Genomic DNA, 26760 nt, shown 5'->3' with positions numbered 1-26760 from the left:
CGACCGCGGGTACAGAGCCAGACAACCTATCCGTTGATATCCCCAGAGTAGCACGACTCCATTGGTGAGTGTAAGTGAGTGAGTTTAGTTTTACGCCACCTTTAGCAATATTCCAGCAATATCACGGCAGGGAAACACCAGAAATGGGCTTCACACATTGTACCCATGTGGGGAATCGAACCCGAGTCTTCGGCGTGACGAGGGAAAGCTTTAACTACTAGGCTACCCCACCACCCCCGACTAGATTGCATGGTGTCAAGCTCGACATCACTGGAATTTGATGACATGGGTATGATCCACTGGTTGGAGCAAAGTCGATTTCTTTCGTTATTGACTGATGGCCGAGCTCATGTTTGGCGCCTTAGAAACACTGTATATGCACAACAGAATATCATCGAACAAGCACCATTTGGCTGGGGTTCATTGATGATGTGCCTTTCACCTAACTGTAAACTTAACCTTGTGACGATCAAATAAAATCTGAATTGACAGCGTCACATCCCAGACAATGCATGAGTGACTGAGTGAGTTTAGTTTTACGACGCTTTTAGCAATATTCCAGCAATATTACGGCGGGGAACACTAGAAATGGGCTTCACATATTGTGTCCCATGTGTGGAATCGAACCCGGGTCTTCGGCGTGACGAGCGAACGCTTTAACCACTAGGCTACCCTACCGCCCACATCCCAGATACATTTCCTCTGAACACAAGGCCTGTCTTCATGGAAGACAATGCTATTCCACATACTATACTACTGGAATGAAGTAACTTTGCATTATTTGTTTTTATGCCATTCTTCAATGCAAAAAGAAAACTGTTTAATCACTGTTTAACTGTTGATAGGATAATGTCGACACTAGGCATCGTGACACGCCTTTGAAGAGATGTGGTGTCAAAAGACAGTTCACAAATGCAGCATCGTGTGTGTCCACCATTTGCGTTGATGCAGGCTTGACAGCGACGACGCATAGACGACACTAAGCAATTGAAGAAAGCTTGGGGAATGTTGTTCCATGTCTGAACCAACGCTTGTCCCAATTCAGGGCTTGACGTAAACGTCGATCCATCACAAGCCTGCTCGATAGGGAACAGGTCCGGAGAAACAGATGGCCAGGAGAGTACCGGAATATTCTGCTGTCTCCGCTAATCTGTCACGCGCGACATGTGAACGGGCATTATCTTGCTGAAGCGTGAATTTACGTCTCTGTCCTTGAATGAAAAACTGCACATGAGGCCCAATGATCTCATCCCTGTATCGCAGACCTATCATATTGACAATGACAATGACAAGTTGTGTTCGACCAAGTTATGTGATGGCTCCCCATATCATAACGCCTTCGCCGCCAAACTGTCGACGTTGAACAACGCACACGTCAGCATACCGTTCACCTCGCCGTATGTACACCCTTGCCCTGCCATCTGAGCTGTCCAGATGAAATCTCGACTCGTCAGTGAACAAAAACGCGTCCCAATGCCAGTGTTTGCAATACTTTAATTTGCCAGTTGGCCATCAGGGCCTGTTGCCGCCTACATGATTTAAAATCTACGGGCCCTGAATGAAATCTGCATGCCCAATTTGTTAAAGTCAAACCCATAAACACAAAATAAACTAAACTGTACACAGTTTCACACTGTTTCTACAAATCAATTAGCGAAGCCAATGGCGCAGAGAGACGTTTTCATTTGTTGAAGACTGGTGTTGACATTCCTATGCGCAAAGCGCTGAAATACGGCCGGTCCGAGACAAATCTCTTGTGTTCCCATTATGTTGAAAACGTCTCCATAGTGATGAGATCATGTTTCTATGGACACCAAAATGTCTGACCACTTCATTTTGGGCCATTCCAGTCTCAGGCAAACCCACGGGGTGAAGACGCTGATTTTCTGTAAGCCGTGGCATGACTTACGCGCAGTTTAGGTTGAAATTAACGCATTCCACAACATTCAGAGGCTAGAGAATAATCAACCGTTCTTCAGTTTTCAATATCAGGTGTGTGAACGTCAGAGGACCGCCTCCGTGGTGTAGTGGTTAGAGCGTCCGCAAGGGAGAGAGGAAGGTCGCGGGTTCGATCCCTTGCCTCTTTATACCAAAATACGTTGAAATATGGTACTTGTTGTTCTCTGTCTGGCGCTCGGCATTAATGGGTAAAACAAGGAGAAGCATTATAAAACCATCGGGTCTGGGCTAGTAGAAGTAGCCACACATACACCCGCATGCACGTCGTCATATCAGCGAAATATTCTTAAGTACGACGTTAAACCCCATTTAACCTTCTTCAGGTGTCAAAAAGCATGAGTAAGTTGATTGTGCACAAAGTGCACCTACCACACGCGACACATGACACCAAATTTCATGCAAAGTACGTGCCTTGCTAAATTTTTATTTGGAGTTATTTTATTCATTTCAAATAACTTTTATTTCATGCAATTTAATGTTATGCACAGTTTCTTTTTTCCGTCAGTATACAAACACTCAGCAATATTCCAGCTATGTATAATCGAGTCTGGACCAGACAACCCAATGTGATCAGCAGCATGAGTATCGATCTAAGCAATTGGGACACGATGACAGGTTAACATCGGAAGACAACGATTTAAAATATAATTTCATTAACTGTTTTGAGTTACCAAGGATATTTTTTTCATCTCACTAAATGTTTAATATTTTCTGTTAATTATTGAAGACGATTTTGTTGAAAATATTTCAACTTGAAGATACTGTCTGGAAAATGAACGAAATACGTGCATGCATTCTAAATATTGTCGAGACAGTTTAATTCTTTTCAGAATGTCATAAACAGTCTTTTTTTCCCTCCTTTGTTCTTCTTAATTAATTATGTTTATCACTAGATTGTCTGGTCCAGACTCGATTATTTACCGACGCCATACAACAAACGAACCAACCAACTTTACTAATTATTCGTTTCTTGGGTATATATTCATCTATGTATCTATTCATATATGGATCATAGATTTTCGGACGTGATGCATATTCGAATGGGGATTTGTTCTATGTTTTTATATGTTCATCCGTCTAGATCTACATAATCGTCTAATATATTTTTTCTTCAGTTTGAGTCCAAAGTAGTCAGGATGGGAAATTAAAGAGTTCATTCAACGTACGTGGCACGTTTTTAGCTTTTTCGTAACTGTTTCAGCCTTCCGAAATTGGATATAGTTTTGCAATGTTGTTTGTTTATTTTACCTTATGATTTTAAAGATATTACAAATTGGTTACACAGGTTCTATTTCAAAAGTGGAGGCTGAAATCACTCGGGACTGCTCGGCTTAATCCGTCAGGCGATGCGAGCGATCGCGAGCTGTGTGTGCGTCTTGGCAAAAATACCTGAAACTCCCACCCACCGCGTGCTACCTTACTGTGCGCGAAACCGTTGGTATGCTTCGCTATCTGGAGCTCGTTCAAGGTGAAGGTCGTTGTCAAGGTAAACCCCAAGCGCCTGACGATCCAGACCTGAGCAATCATATCGTAGATATTTTTCAACATGAAGGCTTGAATCTCGGTCCTTACACATTATAGAAGCCAAAATAATACTTAAAGGACACATGAACAGTAAGTTGTATACCAGGCTTTGTATGTTGCTCATGTCGTATGTTCACAATCATAGTTCTCGAACGCGCACTGACCCATTTGGTGATTTGAGTAACTTTGAGCCTTACAATAATGCGTCCCCTCGTAATTACGCACTTGGGGAAATAGTTAAAGGATTTTATCGTATCTATTTAATGTTGACAGTTTGGCGTTAGAACTGTACACTTGTATTCACTTAGTTCCGAGTTATAAATTGCCTTAATTTAAGGCCACGAATGTTTCGTTTTAATGAACGTGTGAAAGTTATGGTTAGCTATCAACTTCAACTTAGCGAAACGATGAATGGCCATGTTTCATTATTCATTATTTCCCATCACACATTAAAACAATTCGCTGTTCATAGCAATAATGCCAATATCAACTATTGTCAGACATTGTCATGTTTGAAATGAGTTTGTTTGAATGAGGTAAGTCTAAATATCATTAGCATGCTTTCAAACAGAGAAGAAGTGGAGAATAATGTTGTTTGTCCTTTGGCTTATACAGATAGGGGGATCAAGAGGATTTCTTGTTGTTATCAGAACCATAGCATATGTGTTTAGGGACTTATAATGTAGAAAATAGGATTGACATGCACAGTTAGTGTCACTCACTCTCAAACACTTAAGTTCCCAATATATCGCAATATGGGTACCTGAATTGCAATATATTGCAACACAATGTATTTGCTAATACACAGTCCTAGTAATGTGAGTTATGATTTTGGTCTTATAACTATAAGTAAATCATATTCAGAATCCTCATCAACGAAAAACTCCACTGTAACACTCCACTTGATATAGTTTTCTTCGGTGCCTAGGAATTGCCAAGCTTTATAAGTACTGATTTCATTCAACATAAACAAAAGTAACACAATTGAAATAATTTATTTTTGTAGAGTGAACAAAATGTCTGGCAAAGGATCAAAAGCAAGTTCACGAGCTGGATCTAAGGCAGGATCCAAGCCTGGATCCAAGACTGTCACTCCTCGCAGTTCCAAAGCAAGCACGCCTAAAGGCTCCAAGAGCAACACACCTCTGCCAGTAGACTCTGTGTCCGGGGCAGTCAATGGGAGCCAGGATCTCGATGCTGGAGCCAGTAAGTTTCCCACAATATTGTTACTGCGTCACCATTTTTGGTTTCAGACAAGAAATTCAAATCCATGTCTAGAATATGGCTATTCAATGTTTATAACATGTATTCTTATAAGAAGTTGACAGATGAAGCATATAACGTAATGAATGACAACTTCTTGTTTATTGCATAGAGTGATGTTTTGATTTAGATTCGTTTACTTTTAGCTTGATAACAGTTTAAGAATCTACATCGAAACATCGCTCTATGCAATAAACAAGAAGTTGTCATCCATAAAGGCTTAGGCTTCATTTTTGACTCGCCAACTTCTAGAATTCCAATCAAACAACTAAATTAACAGATGTAACAAACTGATTTTTGGCCTTGGACATTTTATGATATAAAATTGATGGATACTAGTATAACAATCACATGTATGTGATCTCATACATATAGCAAACCCACATTCTCACCCCATGTGTCTTCTGTCAATGACCAATATTTTTGTTTAAAGTGAACTGCATGTTTTGGTGTGCTAGCCTACTGAGACACCATATCACTGTGTAACATGAATATACAACTCAAACACATTATACAGATTTCGAGGCGACAAATGCTTGTTATATCTATTAACCTTAGGGTTTTTTACAATTCATTTGCATATTCAGTGAATCCAACCTTGACCTTTCCTGCATTCAATTCATATTTGTGATTATAAAATCAAATATTCATGATTATTTTTTAAATGGAGTTTTCTTATTTGAATTGAGGTGTTATATGCGAAATGGATTGTCATTGCCGTGATAAATTAGCATTGCATTTTCAATACATGTCAAACAATTTATTTTGTTAATGTTTCACTGAATATCAGGAATAATACATCAACTGCGGACTTGTTCTTGAATCCGTTTGTAACCCAATAATATTCTTGATATATATCACATTTGCCTCATAGTCCATTCTTCATTGGACTTACTCACTCTGGTGTCACACCTGGTGATTGTATGTCCTGATACGTTTAGTATACTTCTCAGGGAGCTGAGAATGAAAACTCTGCATGATCCTTTTTGGTAATAGAAATGTAGGATTTTAAGCACATCTCAGTCTGTGGTGTAGAAATACAGCTCATTATATGTCCAAGATATTTTTTATGGATTAAACGTCTTTTTTATTTTTATAAATATAAAAGAAGTTTAATCCATAAACAATATCTTAGACATCTATATACAACTTCTAAACAGTGTTCATGAATAGTGTCTGACCCTCTGACAAATCTGGCAGATTCCGATACGGTCTGATAGAAATCTACAACCCGCTGGCCCCAGTGTCTGACTGTATGTTTCACAATGACTTTGACTGAAGTTGTTGTATGTCACATGTCACATGTGACGCTTGTTTGCTGTTTATAAATCTTATGTTTGTTAGTAATTTTAAATGCCAATTATAAGAAATTTTAAATCTGAAATGTGTGTTTAATTTTATTCTATGGGTCCTGTGAATTTTCAATGGGTCAGACAGACATCTGAAACTTACAGGACCCAATGTCCTGTTACTTTGAAACACCATTCGTGAACACTGCTTCTAAATGCCGCTAAAAGACATCAGCTCATTATACATTACATCATCATCATCTACATCATCATCATCATCATCATCTTCTGAATTATTATTAATTACTTTACACAGCAGATGGGGCTCTAGAACCAGTTGAAGCAGGTGAAGCAGCAAATGGAAGTCTTGTTGCCGTAGACGACAATGGGGAGCTTGCTGTCAGTCTTCACGAAGCCGAGACGGATCAAAGAAGTGTTGTGAGTGTTATGACTTCAATAAGATACTGCACTGTCAAAACTCTCAAGAGCTGGGTTTTTGTCACTTGCTCTTCGAAACCTATTTCTGAGTGCAGCGTTAAACAACAAACCAATCTTTAAAACCAAGGGTTCTATGTCTTAGTCCTGATGTTTGAAAACATTGATTTTATACTGTACCTAAACCCTAGCTGCTTCAGCAGCTTGGATTGTACACTCCCCAGGAAGCTGAGAAATAACTTTGATTGTACTGATCTAATGACTGGGGTAATGATAATATAGCACCATCAATATTCACTTGTTAAATGGGGGCAGTGGGGTAGCTTAGTGGTTAAAGCATTTGCTTGAGATGCCAAGACTCGGATTCAATATTCTCCTCATGGGTACAATGTGTAAACCTCATTTCTGGTGTTATTGCAACAAGTGGGGAAAAAACTACTCACTCACTCCTTTATTGAATAATATTCAGTCACTCACTCTCACATAGTTATTAAATGATATTCACTCACTCACTGGACCTTCTATTCAATAATATTCTCTCACCCACCATCCCTCTCTCTCTCTCTCTCCCCCTCTCTCTCTCTCTCTCTCTTTCCAACTATATAATATCTCTCTCTCTCACTCACTCTCTCTCACTCACTCTATTATCAAATGATATTCACTCACTCACTGGCCCTACTATTCAATAATATTCACTCACCCACCATCCCTCTCTCTCTCTCCCACTCTCACTCTCTCACACACGCTCCCACCCACCCTGTCTCTCTCACTCAGTCACTCTCTTATTGAATGATATTCAGTAACTTAATAAATGATCTCTGACACTCTTTCTCACTCACTCACTCACTCACCCACTATTTTATATGATGTTCACTCACTCAATATTGGCTTCTAGGTGGAGATGATCAAGGACCGCATCAGCATCTGCAACTGGAAAGAAGATTGGTGGACTGAGACCCATGATGCATCACTACAGAAGTTCATCGAGGATCCTGGTACAAAGTTCCTGGTTGCTTACCATGATCACCTCAAAGGATTCTGCATGGAGCACAGTCTGCCAGCTTTCAGTGTGGAACAATTGACATATTTCATCAAAACTGGCCCCGTGAAGGAGCTGAACTCTGACAATTTGTTAAAGAATGTGCAATACGGAACAGTGAAAGGGGCTCACATAGAAAGTCTTCTCCGACTGATGATGGGAATATACGCCCCCATCTTCTTCGAGAACACTTCCTGGCCGGACAGTATCCTTTCTGTGATATAACACGGTCAGAACTTAACACTAGCCTGCTAGCTTGGGGCTAGTGCATAGCCCTGTGGGCTGAGTTCAAGTTTCCCATTTTTACCATTTTTTTAACATATTATGCACATCTTTAGTAAAGTTGAATAATAAGCTAGCAAAACTTTTCTGCTGAATTTTGACCTGAAATATGACAATCTCCATCTTTGAAGTGGTGTTGCACTGTGGTGATTCTAAGCAACCTATGCTTGTCATAAGCGGCAAATAACAGGATTACGTGATCAGACTCACTGATTTGGTTTATGCAGGTCATCTAAAGGGACCCTTCATATTTAATGGCTAGAGGTGGTGATTATGATTTAAGGTGTGCGTGCGTGCGTGATGATTTTGTACATATAAATATTAAAAAATTGTGCTTACAGAATATGGGAAGGGCGAGTCATTGATTTTGTACATGACAGAGGGGCACTTACTTTGTACATAAATTTTGTGGTGGGTCAGTAGTCACATTGTACATGCTTCTCCATAAAAATCATTATCGCACCCCTTAGCCATAAATTATGAACGGTCCCTAATATGATGTCAATTACTGGACCATTTGGTCAAAACTTGTTTTTTTAATACTGCTGGAATGTTGCTGGAGTTTTCAACTTTCTTGACGAGTGTTGATATAATTGTAAAAAAAAGTCGGTAATATTCTCAGTGTAAAAATGAATTGTTCCACTTCTACAAAGTGTGAAGGGTGGATATTGTCTGATTCAAGATCCTGAACTCCACGGGCAAGTTCACATGCCGGATGCAATGTTCAGTTTAATGGGGTTTCTGGATTCTTGGGGTTTCTTGCTATATTGACAGTCCTGCAGTTTGAAAATCTGAAACTTTCAACATTGAAATTTACAGGGTAAGGATCCCTTAATTTTCATCCTTAACTTCAAAGACTGCCGATCAGCATGTACAAAACTATTCATCTCATTACTGGCCAGTCTCATAACATTACAAGTGTTATCTTCACTGAACATAATGTCGACATACCTGTTTCCACTGAGTTGGTTCAAAACGTCAATGCTAGTAGTTTGAATCAATGGAAGATGATTTTGTTTGTGAGCTCAAAAGACAAGGAAGGATAAGGCCAATTTTAGAAATGTCAGAATTTTGAGTTTTTTTAAAACTTTGAAATATTAATTTACAAATTTTCAAATTAATGTTTAAATGGACATATAGCCTTTTTTATTATTAATCATTTTGGATTTTCACATGATTAAATACATCAGTAGTGAGCATTTAGTATCCTGTAAAATTGATATCCTGTAACTTTTGATTTCTTAGGTTTGATAGATAACTGAAATGTCTTCCGATGAGCAAGTTTCAGCTGATTAAAGTTCATATATTAAGAAGTCTGTTCGTGAGTGGAAATTTCCTGAACTAGGCGCAGGTATTAAGAACGATTTCTCGGCCCAACTGCACAAGTTCCTGGCCAACCTGACAGACACACGGTGGAAGCTTGAGGGGAAGACTGTCCTGTACATTCCCACAGAGGGGATGCGGATCCCTCCTGACGTGGCGGCCAAGAACAAGGAGCTGGTCCAGAGGCTGGAGAGTAAGTAGACTTGTGACCTGGTGGAATAATGTGGAGGAGGATTTGGTGGAATAATGTGGAGGATAAAGATGGTGGAATAATGTGGAGGATGAGGATATGGGAATAATGCATAGATGGTGGAATAATGTGGAATATGGAGATGGTGGCATAATGCTTGGGTTGATGTGGATGGTGGAATAATGTGGAGGATCAGGAGGTGTCACGCAGGAAGGCGACTCTTTTTGGCGTGTAAAAACATGGGCCCTTTTTTCGTGTTTGCCTTTGTGCGAAAAGGGTGGACATTTGCAACAATGGTTTCGGGTGTTTATACAAGAACCCTAATGCCAGAGGAAAGCGACAGCCAGGGGCTTTATAAAAAAAAGCCCGGGCTTACACATGATTGTTGCTAAAAAGGTTGGGCAAGTCCTCAATAGTATCTAAATAAAAAGCTTTGCAACCTATCAGGCTTACACACACAAAAAAAGGCTTGCTACATGCCTGACAGCCACAAGACGTTCATGTTCATATTATTCATACATATGTCCAAAATAACAGTTTGTCATCTTATCATTTTATACAATATTTCACTTCCACTTCCACTGTCCTTCTTAAGCATTAAGATATGTACAAAGTATCATCTAACATGCTAATTTAAGAACATATGATGCACTGTCGGCATACTCATACACAGTCATCTGGTTGGAATCAAACTCCCACTTGAGTTCCTCAAACTTATTCCTTTGAAGATCTCTGTACTTCTTTTTCTCTGGTGGGACGTGCTGACCGGCGGCATATTGAACCAAGTTGATTTCCGTGGATTTCTGCTCTCTTTATAGGAATAGGAGGAATTGAGTTGCATCGCCTCTCATTTGAATGTCATTCTTTGTTGTCATTGAGACACTGCAATCTTTCGTTGTAGGTCTCCAATAATCTACCTCATTTGCTTTCCTCTTACTGATTCTGTACTTATAACTTCCAACTACCAAATACCTTCCACCTCGAGCTGTAGTTAGATACTTCTACTGTAGCCATTGGCAGATCCAGAAGGGGTGTTCAGGGGGTTCGACCCCCCCCCCCCCTTGAAAATGACTTAAGACCACATTGTAAATGACTTAAGACCACATTGAAGATTTTTTTTTATGTTGAACCCCTGAACCCCTCTCTTTCAAATGGTAGAAATCTTGTATCTTGTATATTATATATAAAACTGTTGACATTGTTGCTTTATGCGATTGATACAAAACTCACAATTCTTATGATAACCAATAGGGGTGACTATTGAGGGCAAACAACTATTGTATTGCAACATACTATTGCGATATACTATCTATTGTGATAAACTATTTGACAAACTATAACAATAGTGTGTTTTTTCTAATCCTTACGCTAATCCCCAGTTAATCTCCCACATAAACATTACTGTATCAACACTAAACATCAAAGGGTGCCGTGTTTCGCCTTTGTGCGAACAGCCAAAAATTAAAAAGTCACCTTCCTAAGAATAAACCGATCCGAATGTTAAATGATGAATAGGTTGAGAAGGAGGGAGGGATGTTGTGGAATATATACCTGAAGTGTGCTTCTCACTATATATTAAGCATCTCTTCTTTTCCCGGAATAACTGCATTTGAGGTTTTTGTTTGCTCACAGGTTTATCTTTTTGTAAGTAACACCTCTTCCCAGGTTTGATTTTTTTAAGTAAGACCCTCTGTTTGAACATCAACATTCCCAGGTTTTACTTTTGTGTAAGTAAGATCTCTTCCCAGGTTTTACTTTTTGTAAGTAAGATGATTTTTCCTAATTCTATATGTCAACATTCAAATGATATTGAAATCAATTGTAAAATATCATCCAAGGTCAATTTCAAAGTGCAAATATTTTCCCAAGCAGGATTAGAACGCATCTATCAGGTTAATAAGCGGGCACTCTACCTCACGACCACCGAGCCAACAAAGGCATCAGGGTTAAATTATTGATAGTTACTGTCATTAAATTGATTTTACTTGTGCTTCAGATATTGTTAGGTAGCTTCATTAAATGGACCGCCTCCGTGGTGTAGTGGTTAGAGCGTCCGCTCCGAGAGCGGAAGGTCGTAAAACCTCAGTTCGATCCCTGACCGCGTCATACCAAAAGACGTTAAAATATAGTACTTGTTGGTCCTTCCCTGGCGCTCGGCATTAATGGGTACAACAAGGACTGGTCGGCTTGGAGTCAGTATAATGTGTCTGAGTGTGATATTCATGCTTCACTGCGTCATGGTATCTCAGTGGGCTAGCACTATAAAACCAGCTTCAGTCTGGGCTAGTACAAGGTTTTACAGCAAACATTGTAACACATACATACACACGCATGCAGTTTTCATGGTTATTGAAATATTCTCAAGCACGACGTTAAACCCAATTTCACCTCACCAGCTTCATTAAATGATGATCTACGTAATGATTATCCATCATTGACGGTTTATATGTTAGGGAAAACACTTCCCCTCGGTTTTGGTAGAGAATGTAAAACCAAGGGATTTCTCTCCTCCCAAGGTTTTACATTCTCTACCATAATCTCGGGGGGCGTGTTTTCTCCTATGCATAAAGATGGAGGAATAATGCATGTGTTGATATGAAGGGTGGAATAATGCTTGTGTTGATATGGATGGTGGAATATTGAGGAGGATAGGGATGGCAAAATAGTGCATGGGTTGATAAGGAGGGTTGAATAATGCATGTGTTGATAAGGAGGGTTGAATATTGCACAGGTTTATAAGGGCAGTGGAATAATGCATAGGTTGATAAGATTAGAATGCTTGAATAATGAATGTTTTTATAATTATGGTGATTTTTTCTTATCCTGACTCATGATCTGTTGCTTATCTCCCTTTTCTTTTCGAATGGTAGTGGAAACACTTGAATCCCTTGAAATTCCCGAAGCAGGTGTAAAAATACACTCACCCACGAGGTTCCTCCCTTTTGCCCTTTTCACGCGCAATCAGTCATGTGACCAGCCTTACTTGTCACTCTCTCCCTTTTTGCCCTAGTGGATGGTTGGGCGAGCAGTGGAATCCCATATACGGCATTATATTCTTTTTATTTAGATCTTATTCTTCAAAATTATGCTGTGTATGGATTTGGCTATAACTACTTTGTATTATATGTAAAAAAAATTACGTTTGCGGAGGGACCTATTTACAAGAGCCGGCCTTCGACACACATCTCTACGCAGACGCTTTGATACAAGGCTGGGGTGCGCATCTCAACAATCAAGTTGTATCAGGAAGGTGGTCCAAAATAGAGCAGCATCTTCACATCAATCTGCTGGAGATGAAAGCCGTGATCAACGCCTTTCAACTTTGGTCGAGCTCACTGAACAACAAAATGCTGATGGTCCACATGGACAACTCTACAGTGGCATTCTCCATAAATCGGTCTCCAAGCCTGCTACAGCTCACATTCCAGTTGGTCCACATCACGGAGGAAGCAAACATCTGGATAAAGGCGTGTCACATACCCGGAGCCAAGAGCGTACTTGCAGACGCTCTCTCCCGACCATTGCACCCGCCACCTACGGAATGGATGCTCCATCCAGAAGCATTCCGGCTCATCATAAGGGAAATAGGATCCCATTGCATAGACCTGTTTGCCACGAGGTTCAACAAACAACTACAGACATTTGTCTCACCAGTTCCAGATCCTCAAGCCTGGGCAACAGATGCACTGAGCATATCTTGGGAAGGACTAAACGCTTACGCGTTTCCTCCCCCGATATTACTACCGGAAGTACTTTTTAAGATCAAACAGACACAGGCGCTACAACTGACTTTGGTCGTGCCATACTGGCCAGCGAGAGTATGGTTCCTAGACCTAATAGAAGATCTCGGAAGTCCAACAATCAAGTAACCAGATTGGCCGAACCTACTCATACATCTGCACACCAAGCAAGTCCACGGGAACCCGACATCGTTCCAGCTACACTTGTGGACTGTATCAAAACATTTTCGAAGAAAAGAGGATAGTCTGCCAGGGCAGCCAAGGCAGTAACGCTAGTGTTACGCAGATCTACTCGTAACCTGTATGATGACAAATGGCTGAAGTTTGAGACTTATGCAAGGCGGAAAGGCTTCATTGCGATGAAAGCTACTCATCCTCAAGTGGTGAATTACCTGTGTCATCTTAGACAGACCAGACATCTGAAAGGCTCGACATTATCTACATACCACGCCGCCATCAGTACAGTCATTACCATGAAAACAGGCATCAAGTTGACAAAATTACCAGAATTACTTGCTCTGATCTTTTAAACTGGAGGACCAGCAAAATAAGTTCAGAGCTCCGGCCTGGGATCTGAATGTAATTCTACGTCATCTTACGAGTGATGCCTACGAACCTCTGGATCAGATTACCTTCGAGCTGCTGACACAGAAGACTCTGTTCCTGCTTGCGCTAGCCACGGCAGCTCGAATATTGGAGATACATGCGTTGGACTTTGGTCGAACCAGATTTCGACACAGGGCAACATGCTGCAATTCATCTAGGACTTAGATGGGACTTCATTGCCAAGAACCAACTACCTCGTCAGCCAGATAGACAGTTCCACATACCAGCGCTAGCTACAATCCTTGGAACAGGATATAGAGGACCTATCCTTGTGTCCGGTCAGAGCCCTGAAGATATATCTTCAAAAGACTAAGACAAGGAGACAAAAATTCAAGCGCCTGTTCATCCCATTATCCACAGAGACGTCAAGAACGACGATATCGTTCTGGATGAGAGCCGTCATATTGAGAGCCTCAAAAGCAGCAGGACTAGAACCTCCTAGAGCTTCCAACCCACATGAAGTCAGAGCACTGGCGTCAACACTGGCTCTGCATGGAAATTGCTCTATATCTGCAATTATGGAGGGCTGCTTTTGGAAGTCGGACACAGTGTTTGCCAACCACTACCTCCGAGACATAGTCACTGGAGACGTCTCAGGCATTCACCAATTTGGGCCTCTCGTTGTAGCACAGCAACTAACGGTTCCTCAAAGGCGCGCTGAGTTGGAAAATCTCACCCTTTATCACGTTGACTTGTTGATAACTTTTACTCAGGAAAAGTAATAGTTTGAAAGTCCATGCGCACAGTCTAGGACAGGCTAGCAATTGAGTGATTAAAGATCCTGTACGGGTAATGATCTTACCTGTACGTGAAGGGATTGCAACTCATTTATGATAAAGATCTTATCATAATCTATGGGTTGTTATAAGATATCTAGTAATAGGAAGATACTAGTTTATCTGTAGCCACATGAATCAACATGATTCAACTTGTCTGAGATGGAAGTAAGACAAGAAAGTGGTCCCCCCCGAGTTATAACGGAAGTTGGAAGAATAGAATCACGGAAATGCCGTTTCGCAGTTCCCATGGGGGGGATACAGGACATATCAAAGGACAGCTGTTGAATCCACGAAGTGGCTTGACCCACCACCAATCCTTCGGATTATATAAGCAAAAGATCATGAGTCAGGATAAGAAAAAATATGTAATTTTTCAAGTAAAATTGATAATTTATACTTATCCTGACTCATGATGAGAAGCCCTCCCAACCTCCCCGCTGGAAACACTTCGGATTTCACAGCAGATCTAAGTGCATGGGCAGAAAATCAGGAGAGAGTGACAAGTAAGGCTGGTCACATGACTGTTTGCGCGGGAAAAGGGCAAAAGGGAGGTAACTCGTGGGTGAGTGTATTTTTACGTCTGCTTCGGGAACTTCAAGGGATTCAAGTGCTTCCACTACCATTCGAAAAGAAAAGGGAGATAAGCAACAGATCATGAGTCAGGATAAGTATAAAAATATCAATTTTACTTGAAAAATTACATGTAGTGGATGGTAGTATAAAGTCAGTTGAGTGATGCTTTGATGAGGTTTGGTGGCATAATTTATGCAAGATTAGAAAATATAAGTATGAAAAAGTTGAAATATGAAACTACTTTTCTATTAATAATCTATTTTGTTTCAATGGTTTCATGGTATTTCATGCTTCTTGTTCTGTTATGAGTAAACAAAAACGTCCAAAACACACCTGGAACAGTTGAGTGGATCCATCAAGAGCACTTTGATATCATTTTCCTGCAACTGTTACTTCTTTCACAGCGGCAATGATTCACTGGGCGAGACAGATCAAGGAAGTCCTCAGTACCCAGGATGCCTTTGAGATGGCGGAGAACTCCGGCCCACTGGAAGAGATCGAGTTCTGGAAGAACAGGTGTGCCGATCTGTCTGGCATAAGTAGTCAGTTGGATAAACCAGGAGTCAAGAGGATCACCCAGGTCCTCGAGCTAGCCAAGTCTTCCTATGTGTCCTCCTTTCTTAAACTCTCCAGCCAGATTAAGGTAAGTTCAAATTTTTAACTGTTTATTTATTAACTCAGATCATTGTACTTCATTCAGGAACATAGGTGTGCTGCCAAAGGTTCTGCAATACATTATACAGAGTGACATCCCTTGTGTATACCAGAATCCTATTATCCGTTCAATTCCTCATTCCCCCTGATTATGTTACCAGGATTGTCCCTCATCTAAGCTTCTCAAATGGTCATGTCTGTACTGTTTGTAAACAATAAAGGGAGATAACTCTGCTACACTTTCTGTTACAATTGGATCTTACTGTGTTTGAGTTCTTTACTGCAGTTGACACTCACTACAAATACATCAACAATCTCACATAATAACACTACAAGTTATCTATTCCGTATCTGCCTTTCCAGGAAGGATCCAGACAAGCTGAGAGTAACCTGAAGTTCCTGATGGTGCTGAAAGACCCCTGCCATGAGCTGACCGACGCCAAACCCAAGGACATCCCAGTGCTGCTTCCCAAGATCCTCAACCTCATCCGCATGATCTGGGTCAACTCGGAGTTCTACAAGACCAGGGAGCGACTGACCGGCATACTCAAGAAGGTAAGTGAGATGGCCAGTATTGGTGTGAGGGCATTGGACATCATAATGTCAAATAATTAACTCATTCACTTATAGCAGACATTATTCACATTCAGATGTCAAAAGATTCAACGGGTTCATCATTTTGAATCATCTAGTCTGTCAGATTTCTGTCAAGTGGTGAAAGCGTTTATCCTTCATGCCGAAGACCTGGGTTTGATTCTCTTCATGGCGGAATGGTGGAATGTTGCCTAAAGCGGTGTACAATGTGACTCACTCATGCTATCATTTAACAGTCTGAACCTTTGAACCTTCCATCATTCTTTCCAGCAATCCACCTGTCATTCCGTGTTTTCTTCCCGGTGTCCCTGCTTCCACCAATTCCCTATTAAGCCATAAGAACAAATCAAATAACAAATAATCTGTTCTTAAGCGTGAACACATTCATAGCCTTCTCCATGAAGTTTCACAAACAGCTGATTGAAGATTTGCATATTCTAGAAGTTGTGCGTAACCATGGCAACCTGATTCCAGATGAGCAATGAGATCATCCGTCGCTGCTGTCGGGACATCAACCTGGACAAGATCTTCGACGGCTACGTCCAGTCTGGGAAGAAGACCCTGAAGGACTGCATCAAGTGTTGTGAGGAGTGGAAGGAGATCTACGACCGGGTGAGGAGACACTGCCCTGCCCCCTGCCCTGCCCTGCCCTGCCCTGCCCCCTGCCCTGCCCTGCCCTGCCCTGCCCTGCCCTGCCCTGCCCTGCCCTGCCTGCCTGCCCCCTGCGCCTGCCTGCGCCTTGCCTGACCTGACCTGACCTGCCTGACCTGACCTGATTGCCTGCCTGACCTGACCTGATAACTGCCAATGGCCTATATTTTTCTCTGCAGAGTAGCATCCCATAAAGCCTCCTACATTAATCTAGGCAGTTTACTCTGCTGAGTTATGTCTCATAGTGTGCCCAAATGCTATGACTTCTACACCTTAGGGGCACTGTGGCCCAGTTATTTGAAGTGCTGCAATTTTGCAGAGTTGTGTCCCCTTGGTGTTACAGGATGCTACTTATACATTACCTATACATTACATCACCAATTCGAATTGGAGAGTTGTTTAAATTGCACAAAACCACAATGAGATGAACAGGTGTCCACATGGGAACATAATAGCCTGCTAGTCTGAAACTACTGGAAATCTGAAAGGGCTTGTGTTCCTCCCAAACCTTCAAACGTTATTATATTATTATACTGTGAGTATTATATGAGTAGTCTGAAATAAAAAACAGTTTGATGCAAATCATGGTCAACCATATTCTTTTGCCTGATAAACAATTGTTGTCTCTTATGAAATAACTTGTTCCTTTGTTCAGTTGATCTACATGATAACTAACATTGTAAACCAAAAGTCACCGTGTTCTTTAATCTGAATGGTTGAAAAACATGATCGAATGGTACTTGATTCCCAGAAATTGCAAGACTATTCACTGCATATTGACACGTACAAATATCGCACACAATTGTATTGTTGCGTCGTCAGCAGTGGTGACATCATTCAAATCATATTGTGACATAAAGTCGGAATGACGTCACAAATGAGCAGTTCAAGATGCTACCATGGGAACCAGCTGAAATGGCCGGCTGATGACACTTCACTGCTGTACCCGTACTTGATGTCAATGAGTGCAGACAGTAAAAGCCATGTGGGCCTTTTGGTTTAGTTTTGTGTTTACAATGTCAATAAACATCATGTGTTGGCCAATTCCCCCGGGTGTTATTGAGTATTTGAAGCATGGGAATATTTCATTTGCAACCAACGGCGTGCTTCAAATACTCAATAACACCCGGAAATTGACCAACACATGATGTTTATATCCTAAATATGTTTCGTATCTCCTGTACGTGTATTTGTATGTTGAGCTTTGTGTATGTTTGTAGACGGCCAAGTTGCACCACAAGTTCTCCCCCTCGGGCTGGGTTCTGGACAAGAGCAGCATCTTTGCCCAGATTGATGCTTTCATACAGAGATGCAAGGATCTCCTTGAGGTAGGCATGTTCAAACGCTTTACGTAATATAACAAAGCACCATGAATGTGAACCTTTTCACTAAATATTTAAAATGCTATTCCTTTATGTCCTTTTGTTCACACTGGACAGTTCCTAAATGTAGAGATTTCTTTTATTGCAGGTTTGTGAGGCTCAGATCCACTTTGCCCGTATGGAGGATGGGAATCGAACAGAGATGCCGTACTTCGGAGGTCAGAAGGGGCCGGAGATCACAAGAGGTCTGCTGGAGATAGAGGCACAGTTTGGTAAAAATCTCAACATCCTCCGTTCTGTGAAGAAGACAATTCTGGATGTGAAGGCTACATCATGGCATGATGACTACAACAGGTATGTTGTATGTTGTATCCTGGACATCAAGATCAGAAAGGCCCCCATCCCTGAATATACGGACAGGGTGTGATACGGATGCTTTGTCTCCAAAAACACCTCTTATTTTTCTTGTGGTCTGGGGGGGCGATGGGGTAGCCTGGTGGTTAAAGCGTTCGCTCGTCACGCCGAAGACTCGGGTTCGATTACCCACATGGGTACAATGTGTGAAGCCCATTTCTGGTGTTCCCCGCCGTGATATTGCTGGAATATTGCTAAAAGCAGCTTAAAACCCAACTCACTCACTCACTCTTGTTGGTCTGTGACTGTTGGCGTGTCATGATGGAGACAGGTTGTAACAGGCCAAACCTTCTCCAAGACAGGTTTTAACAAGAATCTCAAATCAGCTAATTAACTATGAAAATATTTGCATGACTTTTAATTGTACTTTTCATGAACCATATCTGAGGAAGTTCAAGATCCTGCTGATGAAAAATGAGAGGATGTGACTGATGTTAATGTTCTGTTCAGGTTCCGGGCTGGTGTGAAGGATTTGGAGGTGATGATGCAGAACGTGATCTCATCAGCTTTCGACACAGTGACAACAGTGGAACAGGGCATAGAGCTGTTGGACGTCTTCATGCATCTTTCCACAAGAGAGGTCAGTTGCTGTTCTAGTGAAACCTTTGTCTTGTATGAGGTTCAGAAAAGGCATCCAGTACTTTGTGCGCCAGAACAGAAGAGATGTTTATTGCCAGTGCTTTTCCCCATTTTGAATTCCGGAACAGAAAAGAAGTCCAGTACCCTATTGGGTTCCAGGCCAGAATAGGTGTCCAGTATGAGGTTATATTGTCATTGTATTGAACATACCCCTATCTTTGTGATAACCCTAAAAATTTCCTTCCTTTCCAGGCCATCCGTCGCACCATTGACAAGAAGACTGTGGAGGTGTACACGCTGTTTAATGAGGAACTCAACTCTGTGAAAAAAGAGCTCTCACAGAAGGGGCTTGCTCCTCTAACTCCGTCACACCCTAAATTCTCTGGGATGGCGCACTGGGCTCGCCTGCTCAAAAAGAGAATTGAGAGGGGTATGATGGTAGGTAGAGGATTTTCATTGGTTGAGCTGACCAGGGTCAGGGGTCAAGGTCAAGGTTTGTTAAGGTGGAAGTCAATGGGAGAATGCACTTGCAGCTGATCTTATTTTTGTTTCATTTTGAGTGGGTATTTTGTTCTAATGTTGGTGATGGACTTTGTTGAATGTTTTTCAGATTGGTGATTTTAATTTATGCATGGTTTTTTGTCTATTAAAGATGAGATTTAGTTCAGAGATGAAGCTTTCGATCACCATCAATCAGTTTGTTAAAACACAAAATAATTGACATTCTTTTTGTTTGAGAATGTAAAAATACATTTCTGAATCGGATATCTAAAGTAGGAAGGCGTTTCCTATTCTCGCGGTACTTACAGATATCGGCTGAAAAAATAACACAAACAATTCTTATCGTATGAATGCTTGTTGTTTTTAAATGAAGGGCCTTCTCCTCTAACATCTACATCTGTCAGCTGCTAGATCCATCAGGTGAATTACCACCCGGTGATAAACAATACGATCCGCCATTGACGAAACGAGGCTTCTCCCATTCTTACGGTATTACCAGGAATTAACGTTATTGAGTGTATGTAAGTGCAATAGTGCCGGAAAGGGCGGCAAAAAGTAATGATATGTCCAAGTTGGTATAAATTCCCCAATATTCGTGACACTGCAAGATTTTGATCACTTACAGACTTGGTCCACTTCCTAGTTACCAGTTGGTGATGTAAACAACCGGTAAGTGTCGCGCATCAGCGATTTCGGCAGAAAACGTGTTTACCGCGAGAATAGGAGACGGACCTATACTAAAAGTAAACAAATATTTGGAAAATTAAGTCATAAGGTAACCTCCTTTCCCCTTTGTTTTTTTCATTATTGACAGAAATTTATCTGTCATTCTCAGCTGTCTTAGCTTTGATGATATCCTCAAGATGTTTATTCTATTCCATGTTGTGGAATGTATTTAGCCCAAGTAATTGTAAATTACCTGGGCCCAGATTTTCAAAGCTCTCTTAGCGCAAGAGAGCTTCGAAAATCTAGGCCCTGTTGTTTTAGTGATTAATGTGTAGATGACTAACCGTAATTATCTGTAAGATCAAATGAATCCCCGCTGATAAGTGCATTCTCCTGTTGTACGGCCGAGGGTGTGGGCTTGTTTAGATGTGATTCTAGTCATGTGATCTTCGAGAAGTGATCATGTGATCCTAGTCATCTAGTGGTTGCTGTGGTGATCGTGTAGTATGATATTATCCATAAACCGTTGTCATGTTGTGTAGAAGAAAGCTAGATGTAGCTAGCAGACCTGAACTTTGTTTTGCATTGTTAAATGATGGCTTTTTCTAATGTTGTTTGAAAACTATTTGCTGTATTTACATTTTACAACAAAATAGCCTTGTGAAAATTGTACCAGATTGGCTAAAACTGAACCAGATGTTGTTGGTAACAACAGCTCCATATATAATGTTCAGTATTGTAAAATATGTAGTATTTCACCATTTGTTTAACATTTATCGTATTTGACAAAAATCAACTATTTTACCATTTATTAAACATGTATGATATTTACTGATTATAAAGCATTTTATACCATATCATGCTATTCAACATAGACAACATTCCTATGACTCTAGAATGCGACATACTTACCTGTTACAGTTTAAATCTTATTCAGTCTCAGTATTTAAAATACAACTATAGTATGAAGATATGGTGATGTTTTTTACAGAAATCACTTATGTTTCTGCCACACCAGACATGTTTTCACCATTCTATTGCAGTTTGAGTTTGGCACTAATTATGTCTCCCCCGAAGGGTCGGGAGACATATTGTTTTTGGTTGAGTATCTGTCGGAGTTCGGGCATTGGCATTCCCATTGTTTCCGGAACATAACTCTAAAACTGCTTGAACAATCTTCACCAAATTTGGTATACTGCCTCTCCATATCATGTAGATGCGCCTTTTGGGGGTTTGAGTTTTATTCAATTTTCATTTTTCCTGTTTCAATTATTTATTTCTGTTGAGGTCTCAATGTTGAATTGGGGGAAGGGGGAGACATCTGTTTTTACGAGTAAAAACACTTTCTAGTTTGGCATTGTGTCATTTTTAGCCATAGCCCAAAGACTCATAATAATTCCTGTACTGAGATCATGCAACTCTCTACCACTAAACTTAATGATTTAGATGCTGGACAGAGCTCACTTCCTGCCCCAAATCGGGTCAGGGGAAGAGGTCAGAGGTCAGTACCAACAGCTGTGTATTGCACTGGATGACTTCATTCGCAAGACCTTCTATGAATGGACCCAGACAGTGGACAAGGTCAGTAGATCAGTTTGTAGCAGGATATTTTTTTTCCATAGATGTTTAATGGTTATAACCTTTACAGATACATTGAGCCATGATTGGTAGCCAGAATCCCCATTGGAACTGACAATGCAACATGTCTGTAGCCTTGAAGGAATATGCTTTATTTTGTAAAACCTATGTTATTATGGCTGAAGGGGTCGTTGTCGGCACGGGTACTACAGATGTGTACCCCAGGTACACTAGCCAAAATCAGAATACAGAAACGTACCCTTGGACGATTCCATTCTGCATTGTGGAGTTTTCTTCATCGGAACGGTCATTGCTGTTGTATTAGATGCATAGGATATCGTTATATAAGAGCATACACAGTAATGAATATGTCACGGTGCACAACGTACACCACTAGCAATCAGATGAACTGGAACAACTACATACGGTTTCGGTTTTGGGTTGCGGAATATGGACTCGTCCGTCGTTTAGGGTACCGGGTACGTTTCTGTAGTTTGTCTTTGTTTAGGGTACATGTCTGTATACAGAAACGTACCTGGGGTACGTATCTGTAGTACCTGTGCCGACAACGACCCCTTCAGCGTTATTATGCACAGACAGTGATACTTAAGTTGAAAACTTTTAATAAAATTTGAAACAAAAATATACATGCAATACATCCAGCCATAATCTCGCGCTACAGATCAACACAAAGTATTGTTATATGAACCTGTATAGCAATAAACATTATAATGAAATGTTTGAACCTTAAGTAACAGACGTAACAGACAAAGCAGGAGTGATTATTTTTAGTTTCATATTTTTTAGTTTCGTATCACTCTGCCTTCTTATAACTGCTGTCATAGATATGGCCTTTTACAATTACTACATTTCAAATTTAAAAAAACCACAACATTTCATATAATAATCATTAAAGGTTAATGTACGTCAGCTTGTACATGATATTACTAGTACACTAATATACTCCACAAAATATTTCAAAGGACAAGTATTGCAGTAGGTTTTCTTTGAAGCAATCTATTGTTTATTGGGTAATACAAATATAACAAGTTTCATTACTATTCATGTAGTTTAACCTAAAATCTAGTCAGAAATTTATTCACAAAAAATATTTTCATTCATGGTGTGTACGTGATTTTCTCTCACATTGTTGACTCCCCTTAATTCACAACAACAAAATGAGTGATATTTACCAGTGTACATTGTCTTCTGGGTTTGAATTTTTTTTCATTCCTGAAATTATTTAGACTTTGTCTGTTCTATTAATTACACAGATAAGTCGCAATATTCAGCAATATGTAACACGATTGTAATTCTGGTTTCTGTTATGACATTCACAGTGGCAGTTGTGGAAGAAACCGTAGTGTTTTAAATTCTGCAGATGTTTTACATGGACATAATTAGTTACAAGTAAAAGTGTCCTACTGGTAAAACGTCATTACTGTCTGTGTAGATTTATCGTATCTATTGTGGCTCAATATACCTGGTCTTGAACTTCCAGTTTTATCTCTCTCTCTAAATATATATATATATATATACTCCTTTCTCTATACATACACAAAGAACTTAATTAAGCACCCCCCTGTAGTTTTGCAATGATAGGTTTTCAACACATACATAAAACTTCTTGTGGTGACCACGATGGAAAACATGAATTTTTTTACCCGTATGATCCTTTGACTCATAAAAAACAGCAAAATAATTGGAATCCATGTTGATTTTATGATGATAAATGCTCATTTTGAAACAACACTGATTTTCATACAAAACCATGTTTGTACATGTATGCCCTGGAATGTTTAAAGTGGAATTTATTGGTGAATCTTAACATTCAAAATGTCATTTTACGTGTCTTACACGATTCAAGGTCAATACCGAGTTTAAAATCCATGTGACTGTTTGACAGCCAGCACTCTCCTCATACCCCTTGATCCAGTCCTCATGCCAGATTCTGTACATGAGGATACCTTTCTTGCTCAGGGTGACCAATAATGTCCCATATATGCTCCAAAGGATTAAGATCGGGGCTCATTCAATCCTGAGATATGTCAGGGGGTGCTTAACTAAGTTCTTTGTGTATATATATATACTTATTATATCTATTGGGGATCTTGCCTCCTACCCAGAGGCTGTATCCGTCACAGCTTAGTTTTTACAAACCCATAAAGTAGGGACGTTTATCAGCTGTACATTATCTTAACAACGTATGGTATGATTTACAACTTCTTTAATATTTAAAACACGACATTTCTGGGCTACTTCTTGCCCCTTCATCAGGTGAATGATAGAATATGATTACGAGCAAAATATATAGTACGTACAGGAAGCCAGTGAGATGGAATTACAGATTGAGATGTACAGAGATCAAGGAGATTAAGTGATATGTTTTGATTGAGATGTACAGAATTAAGAGATTAAGAGGTATGTTTATGCAATGTGTTTGATTGGTATGTACAGACTGTTTATACAACGAAAAGGATAGGATATACATGATAGGATTGATTGGAAGCCACTAATGAAACCAGTGATAGGAAAACACACATTTGAAAACAATGATAGTAAGGAGCAAGAAGTAGCCCAGAAAACTTGTTGGACAAATTAAAGAAGTTGTAAATCCATACCATATGTTGTTATGTTTCCTTCCAACTTTGGGTACAATGTGTGAAGCCCATTTCTGGTGTCCCCTGCTGTGATGTTGCTGGAATATTGCTAAAAGCGGCGTAGAAATAAACTAAACGCTCAGTCAGTCAGTCAGTCGTTCCAGCTTCTAAATGCCTATCAAGCATCTGAGCTGTACATTATCCTTTGAGACCTTCTTGTACAGATACCACAGTTTCCAAATCTTCTCTGACATTTTCTACTAATCAATGTATCTTTCTTTGTTCCAGAACCATGTAAGTTTCTCTTTGCTTCTTGCTATTTGCCATTCCATAGATTTATCTGTGTCATGTAGTGACCTAATGTCACGTGGTCTCACCAACGTGTACTGCACACTGCACCTTTTGAGACGTGAATTATTTCACGCATAATGTCACATATTTCGCTAAATATTTTATCAATAACATATTTTTTCGGGTAGGCCTTATGGAGCTGATATTAAAACATTATTTTCCAACCCTCCACACCTTCAATCCAGCCCCTAGTAAATTAAGACACCTGCTAGAATCGATCTTGGATTTGATATTGTTTGGCCTGGGTGTATGTAACATATCTGCTTTTAGCATTTTAATGTAGTGTTATGAGCAATGAGATGCGATTCATATATCCCCATAGAAATATCCATCATCATCATCATCATCATCATCATCATCATCATCATCATCATCATCATCATCATCATCATCATCATCATCATCATCATTCACACTTTCATTAGACATATGTGATAGTGTTGTGCAACAACATTTACTGTCCCAATAGTAAATCCATGTAGATTAGTATTGCTTAAACACACACTGCAGAGTTAACTTTGTTAACATATTTTCTTTTCGAATACTGGAAGTACTTTCAAGGAGCTGCAATCAATTTGCAGTCACATAGTTGCTTCCCTTAGTGATTCCAGAATCTACAGATAGTGAATTTGAGTCCTAGATTTGTGCAGATTATGATCCTTGTGTACAAAGCCTGCATCACTTCGGGCTTGCTTTCCAAATTAAGCTGGGACCAACTATATATGTAGCTTAGATATTGTACATTATAAGTGGCCCACCCCCCCGGGCTAAGGTTAACCCCTTTTTCTTTCCTTAGTAGGCCCACTAAATACACAACCATTACAGCTTAACTGTAACATAATAAATATACGCTAAATATGCTTTACCATGTTTTTTCACTTATCAGCCCCAAACCCCACCCCACCCCACCACCCCCAAATATAACAACCCCACTTTATTTATAAACTCTATCAATTTAGTTCTGTTATTCATCTCCCCTAATTTATTAAAACAAACCATTTTATTTTTCCTTTCCTTTTTATTTATTTTATTATCATATTTGTAAACGTTTTCATTCTAAATTCAAGGTAAGTTAACGCCCCTTCATTAACATTTTGTTGGGTATGGTTGTTTACTCCTTATTATAAACATATTCATTATTAACTTAATTCCCACCTACCCCGTCGGCGACATTGGCTACAGTCTGAAGCCGACGTTAAACTCTAATTGATGATGATGATGATGATGATGTAACACACTCCATCACTCAAGTCTTGTTCTCATCCAGCCAGCATCCTTCACATGTGATGAAATTGTTAGGAACTCAAAAGAAATTAGAGGAACATAAGGAGTATCACTGACCAAACTTGAATATAATAATTACTTGAAATGTATTTGAAAGCCATCTTCAGACCCTCCCACACCAAATAAATCTTCCCAGTGTCATGCACAATTTGTGTTTGTCAAAAACTGTGTTATCATGAAATGGTGGTGGATTTGTGTTGTTTTTGTGATAGTGGTGGTATCTGTCTGGCAACTACTTTTTATTTCATCCCATTTTGTTTCTGTTTTAACCTACCAGATAGTCTGTAGATTGTGAATTCAGTGGATGAAAGTATACTCATTGGCGGATCCAGAGGGGGGTTCAGGGGGTTCGAACCCCCCCCCTTTTGAAAATGACTTAAAACCACATTGAAGATTTTTTTTTTTTTTTTTAGTTAGCGGAGCTAATGTGGGGTTCAGGGGTTCAAAAACCCTGAAACTCCCCCACCCCTCCTTTCAAAATTCCTGGATCCGCCCATGATACTGAAGTTAATAATTGAAGTGTTGAACATGAAGTGTAGATTGAGACTTATTCAGTTTGAGGAA

At 40.0% G+C, this 26760-nt stretch overlaps 1 protein-coding gene across 1 annotated transcript in view; it reads left to right on the top strand.

The window, feature by feature from the left end:
- The first annotated feature begins 3460 nt into the window (after positions 1-3460).
- The window catches only part of LOC124282758 (dynein axonemal heavy chain 2-like), a 109888-nt gene continuing 86588 nt past the window's right edge, over positions 3461-26760 (top strand). Inside the window, 14 exon segments of the mRNA XM_046718785.1 lie at positions 3461-3573; positions 4490-4689; positions 6352-6473; positions 7366-7714; positions 9143-9307; positions 15407-15645; positions 16020-16211; positions 16725-16862; positions 18122-18229; positions 18372-18577; positions 19088-19217; positions 19469-19654; positions 21830-21964; positions 24850-24855. Of these exon segments, the coding sequence (XP_046574741.1) occupies positions 4500-4689; positions 6352-6473; positions 7366-7714; positions 9143-9307; positions 15407-15645; positions 16020-16211; positions 16725-16862; positions 18122-18229; positions 18372-18577; positions 19088-19217; positions 19469-19654; positions 21830-21964; positions 24850-24855 (2166 nt within the window). The 5' untranslated portion in view covers positions 3461-3573; positions 4490-4499.

Source organism: Haliotis rubra, unplaced genomic scaffold (assembly GCF_003918875.1).
Source record: "Haliotis rubra isolate DU_JTF1 unplaced genomic scaffold, ASM391887v1 Scf302, whole genome shotgun sequence".
NCBI classification, from domain to species: domain Eukaryota; kingdom Metazoa; phylum Mollusca; class Gastropoda; order Lepetellida; family Haliotidae; genus Haliotis; species Haliotis rubra.
This window is presented reverse-complemented; position numbering and strand designations above follow the sequence as displayed.